The 14721-nt window shown below is 45.8% G+C and overlaps 2 protein-coding genes and 1 pseudogene across 2 annotated transcripts; 2 read left to right on the plus strand and 1 right to left on the minus strand.

Annotated features, from left to right (window-relative positions):
* Nucleotides 1–723: 723 nt before the first annotated feature.
* LOC120962145 (U4 spliceosomal RNA) lies at nt 724–874 on the minus strand (annotated as a pseudogene).
* Nucleotides 875–972: 98 nt separating this feature from the next.
* LOC109745092 (high mobility group B protein 14) lies at nt 973–4617 on the plus strand. The gene is made up of 5 exons (XM_020304231.4): nt 973–1377; nt 3190–3247; nt 3325–3369; nt 4204–4284; nt 4362–4617. The coding sequence occupies exons 1-5, from the start codon at nt 1205–1207 to the stop codon at nt 4392–4394; spliced, it is 390 nt and encodes a 129-aa protein (XP_020159820.1). The 5' UTR covers nt 973–1204; the 3' UTR covers nt 4395–4617.
* A 2505-nt stretch (nt 4618–7122) lies between these two features.
* LOC109745093 (GDSL esterase/lipase At4g10955) lies at nt 7123–8530 on the plus strand. The gene is made up of 2 exons (XM_020304232.4): nt 7123–7316; nt 7406–8530. Exons 1-2 carry the CDS (start codon nt 7186–7188, stop codon nt 8409–8411), a joined length of 1137 nt encoding a protein of 378 aa, XP_020159821.1. The 5' UTR covers nt 7123–7185; the 3' UTR covers nt 8412–8530.
* The last annotated feature ends 6191 nt before the right edge of the window (nt 8531–14721 follow it).

The raw sequence follows: 14721 nt of genomic DNA on the forward strand, positions 1-14721 counted from the left end.
GGACTTAAGGATGACTGGCAGTTGCGAGGGAAATTTCGAAATCGGCATATTTTGGTAGACCCCAAGATTTTAAATGACTGACTGAGGATCTGCACGGGGTTGACTGACTTGCTGCACCGCGTTTGGACAGCGACTGCAAACCGCGTTCTACGCGGTACCCACTAGGCCCGCTACCCAGTTATATATGTACTGCTTGCTTGCATTTCTGTGCAATGGCAATGGCAGAATCAATCGTGCTCTCAGGTCCTTGAAAATCTTATCATCAGTACTAGCTGACCTGTACCCGCGGATCTGAGAAACTACTACTAGTGTACCAATTCCAGCTTCAGAAGCAACCAGCGATTTAGAAACGAAAACTGAAAAAAAAAAACAATTAGTACCAATTCTACACATCACTGCCAGCGGACCTGAGAAAATACTAAACTCATCTTCAGTAGTACCCGCGGATCTGAGAAACATAGTAGTGCCAATTCCAGTTTGAGAAGCAACCTTCTTCAGTATGACAGTATTTGAGAAGCAACCATCTTCAGTATGACAGTATTTGAGAAGCAACCATTTTAGGTATCGGAGAAACAACAAACACTAATTTCAGTTTGAGAAACGTAACCGCATGATCTTCAAACCTTCGTAGAAAAGGATCTTCAGACCATTTTCCAGAAAAACCTTCTTATGTCAGAGGCTAATGAAACCAAAAACTGAAGAACTTTGAACGTTAGATTTGTGGGCTTTACCCTCCCCAAAGGAAAGGAGCCCTTTCAGAAATTCTCAGTGGCCCCGGAGGGCCAAAGAGGGGGTTTGGAAATAGTTTTCAACCAGCAATTGACGCGCCTCGGTATAACCTCACTAGCTGCGTCATTGCCCCAAGCGCAAAGATGCCTTCTCCGGTCAGCCCATCGCCCCTTCTTATACCCGGCCACCCTCTCGCTCTTTCCTCCACAACCGATGTGGGACAAAACTAACGTAGTCCCCCGCAGACGGAGCAAAACAGACCGACTCAACGAATTAGGAGCGGGCGGGCCAGCAATCCTTGTTGGGCCGTACCTTCCCACAGCCCATGCAAACCCGGGAGCCCAGCAGCCGGGGAGGGTGGTGATCCCCGAGTACTCCCCTCCTCTGCCCTGCGCTTCTCTGCTTCTTTCTTCTTCCTCCTCCCGCAAGCCGACCTACGCCTCTCTAAGCTCGGCGAGCCCGAGAAAAGTGCGGGATGAAGACGAGGTCGCAGACCACCCCGAAGCCACTCAATACTGTGCGGCTGCCCCCCGTGGAGAGCCCCCGCACGAGGCCGAGGCCGAAGCCGAAGCCGGAGACGCGGAAGAAGGGGGCCCTCGGCGACCTCCGCCGCCCCAAGAAGCCCCCCACCGCCTTCTTCTATTTCATGTATGCCCAATTCTTCATCTGTAGTCGATCTCGTGTCTGCTAACCGGCGACTGCTCTGTTGAGAAGCAATTGGGATGCGGTATTAGGGGTTTCTCCGGCTTCTCGGCTGGACTGCTCGCTCGCAACCTCGGACTAGTTATATACACCTCTTGGGATGTGCGGCAGTTCTGTTGACAAACTTTGAATCGATGCGTGCCTTAGTGGGTGTTCTGGTGAAGAGAACTCGAGTCCTGCCAATACGGTACTGTTCTGAAGATGTTTATCTCAGTCTGACAGTCAGAGGCGTCTTTGTTTGTTCTCTAATCGATGGGTGCAGCGTTGTTCGGACCTAGTATGTTTTTTTTGTCAATTCGAACTGTTTTCAGCTTACCGGTAGCACCGGAACGGTTAATAATCACTGATGTATGAACAAAATTGTACTATATGTGCTGTTGACTTACCCCAATGTTGATGTTCCAAAATGCTTTAAGTGCTGATAAAGAATAACTGCTCCTCGCAAGTAAAGAATAACTGCAATAGGACATTGTCGCTGCACCATATAAACGTTTTCTGCTTCATCCAGTCATCATCTTTGAACATATTGATTGCTTATCCTTTGGGTTCTTCACATGGCTTTAGGTGTAACGCAAATACCAAACATCCTTCCTGCTGTCCTGGTGTTGAACATTTAATCTATCGTGGACACAATGACTTCAGAGATAAATAATTACATTCCTCTGTCCATCGTAGACTGTTAACCAGGGCACCAGGCTAAAATGATGAAATTGCTGTACATATGATCCATGGTTTTCGTGTCGAACGACTAGTCGTTGACTAGTCGAAGAGTCGTAACTGCAAGGTCGACTCAACATGTCGACTTGACTAATTGGCTGAGTCGAGCGACTCAATCGACTAGTCGCGACTAGTCGTTGACTAGTTGAAGAGTCGTAACTGCAAGGTCGACTCGACTAATTGGCTGAGTCGAGCGACTCAATTGACTAGTCTCGACTAGTCTAGGTTTATGAGTCGAACGACTAGAAGTTGGCCCAGCCTGTCATATTTTTTTTCTATTTGCTTGCCCAATCCCCCCGTGAAACCTAGATCGCCCCAGTTTTCCCCCGACCCAAACCTATCCTGGCTTACACCCCACAATCCCGCCGGCCGGCGCCGCCGCATGCTGGTCTGCTCCTTGCCTGGTTGCTGCTGCTGCTGGTAGTCTGCTCCTCCCCTGGTAACTCATGTCGACTATGAGTCTTGACTAGTCACAACTAGTCAAGAGTCGCTACCCCAGAACGACTCGTCGAATCGAAAACCTTGATATGATCTTGAATGTACGATTTGCTTCCGACACTGAAATCAAATAGTGGAACAATGCTGGAAGACTGCAGTGGACGGTGGCTGGAGTGCATCGGACATAACTCGTACATGTGTCGTACTCATAGCAGTGTTCAATAAATAATGCAAACATGCTGCGGTATCCAGCAACATTTGGATAGTTGATGCGATGTATGTTGCCAAACGCCTATCTCGGTCCTGGTGTGACTCACAGATTGCATGCCTCAGTACATGTCTGATTTCACAGCACTCCTTATGTTTCACGTTTGTGTATTTTAATTCTTTAATTAATCGTCTAATTAGAAATATCTGTAGGCAAACATAAGTTTTTCTTCACAAGAACCCAGTTAATTTCCATGGGGATCAAGAAAGAATCATGTGTTCCAGATGGCCTTAATGTTCTCTTTATTTATAATATGATCATTTCACTGCCCTGGTTAAGATGTTTCATCTCTTGCACTGAACCAATTTTACTGAAGCTGTTATATTCTCTTGAAGGGAGGATTTCCGGAAAACCTTTCAGGAAGAAAATCCAAGTGTAAAAGCAATGCAGGATGTAAGTTTCCATCATTTAAATTTGAAGCTTCAAGTTGGCTTTCTTAGTTTTGTAATGTAATATACCTTTCACTGCAGGTAGGGAAGGCATGCGGCGAGAAATGGAATAAAATGGCATTTGAGGTTGGTATTTTCCCTCCGATAGCCTGATGATGTCTGTGTTGCATTAGGTAGCTAGTCACCAAACCATCTTGCTGCCTGGTAGTATAATACAGTTGATAGGAATATATGAAGTGGAGATGTAGTTTGGTTTCTTTGATGATTCACTTATTTTCATTTTGTTATCAGAAATCAATAGAAGCTTCTTTGTCAAATCATGAAATGCAAGACCCTGCTTTAATATTTTATTCAGCATGATCCAAATTTCAGAACAAAAATGTCATCCTTTCCTGCCTGTCTATTGTACCTTGTCTATGTGCCTAGTAGCTAGATCAATTTCACTGCTTATCCCAATCCAGAGAAACAGCTGAAGGGATGCACTGACACAGGTTGTAGGTTTAACAGTGGAAGTTTCATGACCTGTATACTCAGAATTGATTTTGTAGGATGTAAGCTAAGATTCTTATTGATGATGGTACACTGTTGCACATTTGCTGTAGTTTACATGTTGTTTAGTAGGTTTATTGTTTCCATTTAGCTAACTACACTAAAAATTGAAGTCCCTACCTGTAGACAGTTCTACACATATGAATCCACTTAAATTGATGATGATAATGACCCATCTTTGCTATACCAGTCATATTATTGTGAAATTTCTCACTTAGGAAATGTAATTCGGCACATAATTATTTAGCAGTTATGTCTTCTCATTGACTTGTATAAAACCGTCTTCTAACTGTAAAAGACCCATTCAAAAGTATGCTTACAAAAGGAAACTATGTTGCCAAAACTGCTAGAAAATACATTATGCTTCACATTCTGCTGATGTTAACATTTTCACCGTGTTCATCACACCAGGAAAAGGTGAAGTATTATGATCTAGCTACCGAGAGGCGTGCTGAGTTTGAGAAGGCGATGGCTCAGTATAACAAGAAAAAGGTGTCTGTTGTACATGTATGTGCATATTTTATCCTATTTTTCATTCATCTGATCATTTTTTGTCCTACTTCATGTAGATAAACGGTGAATTGTCCGAAGAATCAGAGTAGAAGTGAACATTGGGTTCTGTTGATGCCACAAGTTAACTGGATGAATCATTCAATTGTATATTACATGCCTGAGCATTGTATGAATTCTATTATCTATAGATGGCTGGAATTCTATACACCGAAATGTAACGTCAGTGTTACAATGACTCAGTTCAGTCTCATATTGGCGCTATTCCTCTTTCAAAAAAAATATTGGCGCTATTCACCTGAACGGCGGAACCAATGTGTTGTGGGCTGTACGTTTACTGTTTCCTAGTGACATTTCAATAGCTGTAAATTTTAATCATAAGTCGGGTTCTCGTACACATTAATTAAACAGGAACCGGTTAAACCTACTGGTTGAGAACTAAACTAAAACTACTATGCGTGTGAAAATGTCAACAACGACTCCGTGGCCCAATGGATAAGGCGCTGGTCCTTCTGGGTTCGATCCCCAGCGGAGTCGTTTTTCTTTTCCAATACAGTTTTGTTCGTTCAAATTTTGTATTCTGGGTGCAGTTTCGTTCCTAAAAATATTCAAATACAAGGATTTTTTTTATGCCATTGCCATGACGCTTAACCTTCCGGTTGAGGTTATGAATAAGATAGACGCTCACCGAAGGGAAAAAATGCAAGGTTAATTGGGATCAACTGTGCAAATCAAAAACTTCACGGTGGCCTTGCTGTCCTCGATACAGTTTTGTTCGTTCAAATTTTGTATTCTGGGTGCAGTTTCGTTCCTAAAAATATTCAAATACAAAGATTTTTTTTTATACCATTGCCATGACGCTTAACCTTCCGGTTGAGGTTATGAATAAGATAGACGCTCACCGAAGGGAAAAAATGCAAGGTTAATTGGGATCAACTGTGCAAATCAAAAACTTCACGATGGCCTTGCTGTCCTCGATACAATTTTGTATTCTGGGTGCAGTTTCGTTCCTAAAAATATTCAAATACAAAGATTTTTTTATGCCATTGCATCTACTATATGATGGCGCTTAACCTTCCGGTTGAGGTTATGAATAAAATAGACGCTCACCGAAGGGAAAAAATGCAAGGTTAATTGGGATCAACTGTGCAAATCCAAAACTTCATGGTGGCCTTGCTGTCCTCGATACAGTTTTGTTCGTTCAATTTTTGTATTCTGTGTGCAGTTTCGTTCCTAAAAATATTCAAATACAAAGATTTTTTTATGCCATTGCATCTACTATATGATGGCGCTTAACCTTCCGGTTGAGGTTATGAATAAGATCGACACTCACCGAAAGAAAAAAAAATGCAAGGTTAATTGGGATCAACTGTGCAAATCAAAAACTTCACGGTGGCCTTGCTGTCCTTGATCTGAAATAGTTGGCTTTTGCCCTTCGCAGTCGTTGGCTTTGGAGAGAGCGGCTCACCACTGTCAAACCTAGGGTTGGCTTGGGGAACCCTTGCGACCTGCACGACCGAGACATCTTCGCGGCGGCCACAAGGGTTGTGGCGGGCGATGGTCTTCGCGCCACTTTTTAGGAATCAACTTGGCTTAATGGGTTGTGGCCTCCAAAAATTTATGATCTATCCAAAAGAAAGAATTGTTCGGTTCAGAAAGCTCTTTCCAACAATTTCTGGGTCTCCCAGTTGAAGACCACTGACGGCATCATGATTGACTATCTTAACGAATTTGTTACTCTCTCGGAGAAGCTCTCTCACGTGCACCTCAACCCCGACATGACCGATACTATCTCTTGAAAGCTCACCAAAGACGACCACTACTCCGTGGCTACAGACTACAACGCGTAATTACTTCGTTTAGTCGACTCAGATATGACTAGGAATGTTTGGAGGATCCGAGCTCCCCTAAGTGCAAGTTTTTCACTTGGCTTGTCATCAATAATACGATTTTGACGCTGGTCGGTTACAGAAATAGGGATGGCCTAGTTGCAACCACTGGCCCCTTTGCAAGCAAGTTCAGGAATCGACGACTCATCTTCTTTTCAAATGTCGCTACTTGATTAGAGGTTGGGGCATGATCAAAGCGGGGCTAGGTCTCCATGATGTCCATCCTCACGATTGAGCCATCGTCGACTTGGTGAAGACTTGGTGGAGCACTATAGCGTCTAGGATGACGCAACCGCAAAGGCCGCTAACCTCTCTTATGCTAATCGTCTCGTGGGAAATCTGAAAAGAGAGGAATGCTAGGGTATTCCATAACACTGTGGTGCCTGTTGGTGTTTAGAAAAAACGGTGTTGTGGTGCCTTGCCGGTGCTAAACATTTGTGTAACGTGATCCCACGAGAATGATGTATTTTATGTTGCCTTTGACCTTTTGGAATCTGTTCTGAACCTCTAAAACTCCTTATTCAATCAAACTGGCAAATCTTTTGCCTAGTCTTTAAAAACAAAGTGGCGACTACTTGGCTTCCACTTCATCCTGGTATCGATAAATTAACGTTTTTGGGAGTGCAGATGAAAAACAAACCAATTTATAGAATACAAACATGAAGTTTGATGGCCAAAGTAGAGGACTGAAAAAAAGATCCCCCAAATTCAGTTTGGCGAACATAGTGCTGGCGCATGTCATGGCAACTGTTGGGTAATCGTGTGCGCTCGTCTCTAACTGTGATCCACCGGTTCTAAAGCGAAACTGAGATGAGAAAGAATCAGGTGCCGTTTTGCCCTGACTGGAGACGATGATGGAATAGAGACCATCGATAAAAAGTCCCGTCGCACTTTTCTTTTTCAACTTAAAGCAAACTATTCTTGCCGACCTTACATATATCATCCGAAAGTCCGAGCCATTGTGTGGGGGTGCTCTTGATTTCACGCGGGAACAATGGCCAAGGCGATGCCAGACCAGAAATCCGGTGATGCAGCGACGGCGGCAGCGAATCCTCTCGAGTTTCATGTGTATGGCCCCCGCAACCTGTCGTCCATCAGCTGGAAAGATCTCCTTAGCTCGAGCTGGTCAGTATACTCAGCATATTTACACTCACACACGCTTGCTCAGTTCGCCTCTGGGAATTACTGGAAGTTTACTGCGATGGCTGATGCAGGAAGAACGCCAACTACCGGCGGATGGTGATCGCGTGCTTCATCCAGGGGGCTTACCTGCTGGAGCTGGACCGGCAGGAGAAGCGGGACGAGCGCACCGGCCTCGCGCCGCAGTGGTGGCGCCCGTTCAAGTACAAGCTCGCCCAGGTGCTCGTCGATGAGCGCGACGGCTCCATCTACGGCGCCGTCCTCGAGTGGGACCACCAGGCCGCGTTGTCCGACTACATCCCGTTCCGCCCCACCCGTGCGCCAGCAGCCGTCGTGCCGTTGCGCGGCACGCTGCTTCGTGCCCCCACGTTCCGCCGCGACGTGGTGGACGACCTCCGTTTCCTGGCCTGGGATAGCCTCAAGGGCTCCGTCCGCTTCGCCGGCGCGCTGGCGGCGCTGCGGGACGCCGCGCGCAGGTTCGGCGTCGGCAACGTGTGCGTCGGCGGGCACTCGCTGGGAGCCGGGTTCGCGCTGCAGGTGGGCAAGGCGCTGGCCAAGGAGCGCGTCTTCGTGGAGTGCCACGTGTTCAACCCGCCGTCCGTGTCGCTGGCCATGAGCCTCAGGGGGTTCGTCGAGACGGCCGGCGAGCTGTGGGGCCGTGCGCGCGGGTGGATCCCATACGTGGGCTCCCAGCCGGCTGCGGACACGAGCGGCGGCAACACCGGCCACAGTGAAAGTGAGGCGAGGGCGTCGCTGGCGCAGTCGGGGATGGGAAGGTGGCTGCCGTACCTGTACATCAACACGAACGACTACATCTGCTGCCACTACAGCGACGCAGCCGGCGGTACGGCGACCGTGGCGGTCGACAGCGGGGGCGGGAACGGCGGTGGCAAGGCGGGGGTGGCGACGATGCTTGTGGTGTCCAAGGGGCCGAGCAAATTCCTGGCAGCGCACGGGCTGGAGCAGTGGTGGGCCGACGATGTCGAGCTGCAGGTGGCACTCAACCACAGCAAGCTAATCGACCGCCAGCTCAGGTCGCTCTACGCAGCGCCGCCTGCCGCACTGCGTGCCCGGAGTTAGGCTTGTGCCGTCGTTTTACCCGGGAGCAACAAAATGCTTCCGATTCCATTTAAAAATGCAAATGTCCGGGTACTTGTGCGTGGAGAATTTTTAATGAAAAGATTCATAGTTTTGTGATAGAACGAATGCAAAATTACTCCCATGTCAAAAACGATCTTATCTCTTATATTATGGGACAGTGAGAGTATAAAAAATATTTTTATATTATGAAACGGAGGGAGTAGGTATCTACTTTTCGCAAAGAAAAACTAAGTTTCTACGGTACACCCTTTGAGGTCAATCTGGGATCGGTGTGGGTTGATACGGGTTTAGTGGCGTGGATTTTATTTTCGATGTCAGTGGATAGGCTTAATCGGTTTAATGATGCTAAACGGTGTGGTCTGGGGCGGGTTGACCATTTTTCGTTCGGCCTGAGACACCATGGTTTCAACCTGCAAAATTGAAATGGCCGAAGACAATAATGCTACACTTACAGAGACTTGGTTACAGACTGCATCAGCATGTAGACTTCTTTCGTAGAATTCATTGCGTAAGTGTAGCATTATTGACCGAAGACTGGGTTGAACCCATGGGTCGAAATCCACTGTTCTCCTTCTCTCGAGGCCCGAACATAACTCTCCACCCTTGTCTCCATCCCAAACAGAACTCTAGGGTTCCATGCTCGCCGCTTTGGCTAAGAGCTCTAGCACGGGTGATTCAACTAGTCCACCTTCTGGTAGGAGATCAAAAGTGTGGGAACACTTTGAGCCAGAATTGGTAATGATAGATGATATCTGTAAGGCTGACTGCAAATACCGCAAGCTAAAGCTGACGAGGAATAAAAAAAATCTGAAACGAGTAGCCTATTAACACATTTCTGAGTCATGCTCAAAGATTGAAGTTGTAGATAGGAATAGGTTTCTTGCTACGTAAGAAACGATCAGATATTGGCTTTGCCTTCGATCCTAGGAGAAGTCGAAGACTCATGACCAAGTATTGTATCCATGTTGAGGTCCCATTTAGAAAATTTAAGAACCCTTACTTTGACGAGTGGATGGAATGAATGCAACGAACCTTCAAAGTACTTGTCCGTCAAACAATTCACAACGATTGTCTTCTTACACATGAGGACATGAAGCAACAACTGCACACTAAATTGCAGGGTCTTGATTCTCGTGTATACCATGCCTCACCTCAGACATGTATCACTGCTCACTATATTGATGCCAGCTTCATCTTGAAAAAGAAGGTTATATCTTTGAAGCTCATGAAGTATCCACATACAAATGTAGCCATCGGGACTCTTAGCATGTGCCTGGTAGAATGGGGTATCAAATGAAAATTACTTACCCTGACATTCAACAATGCACCGAACAATACAAAGGCAGTTCACTTTTTTTTGGTTAATAAGGACCACGACTTGCTCTTTGATGGAGTGGATTTTTCATGTGAGATGTTGGGCACACATTCTAAACCTCTTGGTTCACGATGGAATATCACATATCAAAAAGTCAATAGATAAGATACGTGGCCTTTTAAGGCATATCAATTCTTCACCCTCAAGAGTCTAAACATTCTATGAGATTGCCAAAAATAAAGAACTACAAGAGAAAGCTTGTCTATTTCTTGATATTCCAACTCATTGGAATTCTACCTACGAAATGCTCAAAAGCTATCAAGTATAAGTGGTTCTAAATAGTTATGTGAGTGACAATGGTGAGCTAGTACCAGATGTCGCTGAGTGAACAAATGCTGAGGTAATCTGCGGTTTCCTTAAAGATTTTGAAGAAGCTACAAAGCAGCCTTGGCCGATAGAACACCCACTACACATCTGTTCTTGCATATGGTGTTGTATATCTGCAACACATTAAGGGATCCTTAGTGGAAAGTTAATGGAACCATGGAGGCACTGGCTATTTCTATTGGAAAAATGTTTGACAAGTACCGGAAAGAGGCTTCATTGAATGTGATACTTGTCAGTGCCCTGGTACTTGATCCAAGGAGAAATTAGAATGCCTAGATTTCTTCTACAAAAAGTACTGTGAACATGTGGATGACACTTAGACAAGTGTTGACGGCAAAACAAATTTGATGAGGTTATACTTTGAGAAGTATCATGAGCAATTCAAGAGAAGTGGCGAGCAACCATTGTCTCACAGATCCATGCTTAATGTGGGATCTCCCGTTCTTGGCAAAAGGAAGCTTGAGAAATAGTTTGCTCAATACAAGTCAAGAAGGGCCTACTGCGCCAAGGGCGAAGTTGGACGCATACCTCGAGGAGGAATACTTTGATAAATCTAGTGAAATCTTTGATATATTGGCATGGTGGAAAGAAAATGTTGAAAAATACCGCGTGCTCTCGGCGATGGCACGTGATTTACTTGATGTGCCTCTTATTATCGTATCGTCCGAGTCAGTATTCAGTAGCGGAGGAAGATCTCTTGGAGACGCACAAACCTCCCTGAAACCAAAAATGTTGTAAGCTTTGGTTTGCGCGAAGGACTGACTTACCAATGTCCCAAACAATGAAGGTATAAATAGTTTTAAATAAATTCTGTTACAAAATTAGCCTACATTGTTTAACATGTGTATTTGTACATGCAGGTCCAAGCTCGACAGTATGAGGGTCAAAATTCATACTTGGAATGAGATGCGGTTTTGAGGTATCATATGTTCAACTTTGTATATATGTTGTTGCTACCATATATAATGTATATGGTATCATCAATGTGCCTTTTATGCTTGCTTGCATTTTACTTTGGTCTATGGTATGCATTTTACTTTGGTCTATAATATGTTTGATGAATTTTTTTTACTATGATACAACCCTAGATGTTGTTGTCAATGCATGTTACTCTACTAACACAAGGTGATATATCCCTTTTATAATTTATGCTAGCATTACTAGTGAGCTTTGTGGGCATGAGACTAGCACCTTTTTTCAACGTGCTTCACATAAAGACATATAGTAGTACTAGTTATACCCCTAGCATCTTTCCCTTGGCATTGAGGACATATATTGTTGTTGGAAATATGCCCTAGAGGCAATAATAAATGGTTATTATTATATTTCTTTGTTCATGACAATTGTCTATTGTTCATGCTATAATTGTATTGTCCGGAAATCGTAATGCATGTGTGAATACATAGACCACAACGTGTCCCTAGTAAGCCTCTAGTTGACTAGCTCGTTGATCAACAGATAGTCATGGTTTCCTGACTATGGACATTAGATGTCGTTGATAACGGGATCACATCATTAGGAGAATGATGTGATGGACAAGACCCAATCCTAAGCATAGCATAAAAGATCGTGTAGTTTCGTTTGCTAGAGCTTTTCCAATGTCAAGCATCTTTTCCTTAGACCATGAGATCGTGCAACTCCCGGATACCGTAGGAGTGCTTTGGGTGTGCCAAACGTCACAACGTAACTGGGTGACTATAAAGGTGCACTACGGGTATCTCCGAAAGTGTCTGTTGGGTTGGCACGGATCGAGACTGGGATTTGTCACTCCGTGTGACGGAGAGGTATCTCTGGGCCCACTCGGTAATGCATCATCATAATGAGCTCTATGTGACTAAGGCGTTAGTCACGGGATCATGCATTGCGGTACGAGTAAAGAGACTTGTCGGTAACGAGATTGAACAAGGTATTGGGATACCGACGATCGAATCTCGGGCAAGTAACATACCGATTGACAAAGGGAATTGCATACGGGATTGATTGAATCCTCGACATTGTGGTTCATCCGATGAGATCATCGTGGAACATGTGGGAGCCAACATGGGTATCCAGATCCCGCTGTTGGTTATTGACCGGAGAGGCGTCTCGGTCATGTCTGCATGTCTCCCGAACCCGTAGGGTCTACACACTTAAGGTTCGGTAACGCTAGGGTTGTAGAGATATGTGTATGCGGAAACCCGAAAGTTGTTCGGAGTCCCGGATGAGATCCCGGACGTCACGAGGAGTTCTGGAATGGTCCGGAGGTGAAGAATTATATATAGGAAGTCAAGTTTCGGCCACCGGGAAAGTTTCGGGGGTTACCGGTATTGTACCGGGACCACCGGAAGGGTCCCGGGGGTCCACCGGGTGGGGCCACCTATCCCGGAGGGCCCCGTGGGCTGAAGTGGGAAGGGAACCAGCCCCTAGTGGGCTGGGCGCCCCCCCATGGGCCTCCCCCCATGCGCCTAGGGTTGGAAACCCTAGGGTGGGGGGGCTTCCCACTTGCCTTGGGGGGCAAGGCACCCCCTTGGCCGCCGCCCCCCACCCTAGATGGGTTTGGCCGGCGCCCCCCCTCCAGGGGGGCCTATATAAAGGGGGGGAGGGAGGGCAGCAACATCACAGCCTTGGGCGCCTCCCTCCTCCCCTGCTACACCTCTCTCTCTCGTAGAAGCTCGGCGAAGCCCTGCCGGCATCCCGCTACATCCACCACCACGCCGTCGTGCTGCTGGATCTCCATCAAACTCTCCTTCCCCCTTGCTGGATCAAGAAGGAGGAGACGTCGCTGCACCGTACGTGTGTTGAACGCGGAGGTGCCGTCCGTTCGACACTCGGTCATCGGTGATTTGGATCACGGCAAGTACGACTCCGTCATCCACGTTCATTGGAACGCTTCCGCTCGCGATCTACAAGGGTATGTAGATGCACTCCTTTCCACTCGTTGCTAGTATACTCCATAGATGCATCTTGGTGAGCGTAGGAAAATTTTAAAATTATGCTACGATTTCTAACAGTGGCATCATGAGCCAGGCCTATGCGTAGTTACTATGCACGAGTAGAACACAAAGAAGTTGTGGGCGTTGATGTTGCCAATTCTTCTTGCCGCTACTAGTCGTTTCTTGTTTCGGCGGCATTGTAGGATGAAGCGGCCCGGACCGACCTTACACGTACGCTTACGTGAGACAGGTTCCACCGACTGACATGCACTAGATGCATAAGGTGGCTAGCGGGTGTCTGTCTCTCCTACTTTAGTCGGAACGGATTCGATGAAAAGGGTCCTTATGAAGGGTAAATAGAAATTGGCAAATCACGTTGTGGTCATACGTAGGTAAGAAACGTTCTTGCTAGAAACCTACAAACCATGTAAAAACTTGCAACAACAATTAGAGGACGTCTAACTTGTTTTTGCAGCATGTGTTATGTGATGTGATATGGCCAGAAGATGTGATGAATGATATATGTGATGTATGAGATTGATCATATTCTTGTAATAGGAATCACGACTTGCATGTCGATGAGTATGACAACCGGCAGGAGCCATAGTAGTTGTCTTTATTATTTTGTATGACCTGCGTGTCATTAATAACGCCATGTAAATTACTTTACTTTGTTGCTAAACGCGTTAGCCATAGAAGTAGAAGTAATCGTTGGCGTGACGACTTCATGAAGACACAATGATGGAGATCATGGTGTCATGCCGGTGACGAAGATGATCATGGTGCCCCGAAGATGGAGATCAAAGGAGCATAATGATATTGGCCATATCATGTCACTATTTGATTGCATGTGATGTTTATCATGTTTTTGCATCTTATTTGCTTAGAACGACGGTAGTAAGTAAGATGATCCCTTATGATAATTTCAAGAAAGTGTTCACCCTAACTGTGCACCGTTGCGAAGGTTCTTTGTTTCGAAGCACCACGTGATGATCGGGTGTGATAGATTCTAACGTTCGCATACAACGGGTGTTGACGAGCCTAGCATGTACAGACATGGCCTCGGAACACACGCAATACACTTAGGTTGACTTGACGAGCCTAGCATGTACAGACATGGCCTCGGAACACGGAGGACCGAAAGGTCGAGCATGAGTCGTATAGAAGATACGATCAACATGGAGATGTTCACCGATCTTGACTAGTCCGTCTCACGTGATGATCGGACACGGCCTAGTTAAACTCGGATCATGTTTCACTTAGATGACTAGAGGGATGTCTATCTGAGTGGGAGTTCATTGTGTAATTTGATTAGATGAACTTAATTATCATGAACTTAGTCTAAAATCTTTACACTATGTCTTGTAGATCTAATGGCCAATGTTGTCCTCAATTTCAACGCGTTCCTAGAGAAAACCAAGCTGAAAGATGATGGCAGCAACTATACGGACTGGGTCCGGAACCTGAGGATCATCCTCATAGTAGCCAAGAAAGATTATGTTTTAGAAGCACCGCTAGGTGATGCACCAATCCCAGAGAACCAAGACGTTATGAACGCTTGGCAGCAGCGTGCTGATGATTACTCCCTCGTTCAGTGCGGCATGCTTTACAGCTTAGAACCGGGTCTCCAAAAGCGTTTTGAGAAACATGGAGCATATGAGATGTTCGAGGAGCT

The sequence above is a fragment of the Aegilops tauschii genome, chromosome 3 (assembly GCF_002575655.3).
Source record: "Aegilops tauschii subsp. strangulata cultivar AL8/78 chromosome 3, Aet v6.0, whole genome shotgun sequence".
Taxonomy (NCBI): Eukaryota; Viridiplantae; Streptophyta; class Magnoliopsida; order Poales; family Poaceae; genus Aegilops; species Aegilops tauschii.

Excerpts from the sequence above, each read along its gene's own strand:
- LOC109745093 (XM_020304232.4), top strand. The coding sequence starts at position 7,186 with ATGGCCAAGGCGATGCCAGACCAGAAATCCGGTGATGCAGCGACGGCG. Across the intron at positions 7,317-7,405 it reads GATCTCCTTAGCTCGAGCTG|GAAGAACGCCAACTACCGGC; the intron begins GTCAGTATACTC and ends TGGCTGATGCAG.
- LOC109745092 (XM_020304231.4), top strand. The coding sequence starts at position 1,205 with ATGAAGACGAGGTCGCAGACCACCCCGAAGCCACTCAATACTGTGCGG. Across the intron at positions 3,370-4,203 it reads GGAATAAAATGGCATTTGAG|GAAAAGGTGAAGTATTATGA; the intron begins GTTGGTATTTTC and ends TCATCACACCAG. Across the intron at positions 4,285-4,361 it reads CTCAGTATAACAAGAAAAAG|ATAAACGGTGAATTGTCCGA; the intron begins GTGTCTGTTGTA and ends TACTTCATGTAG.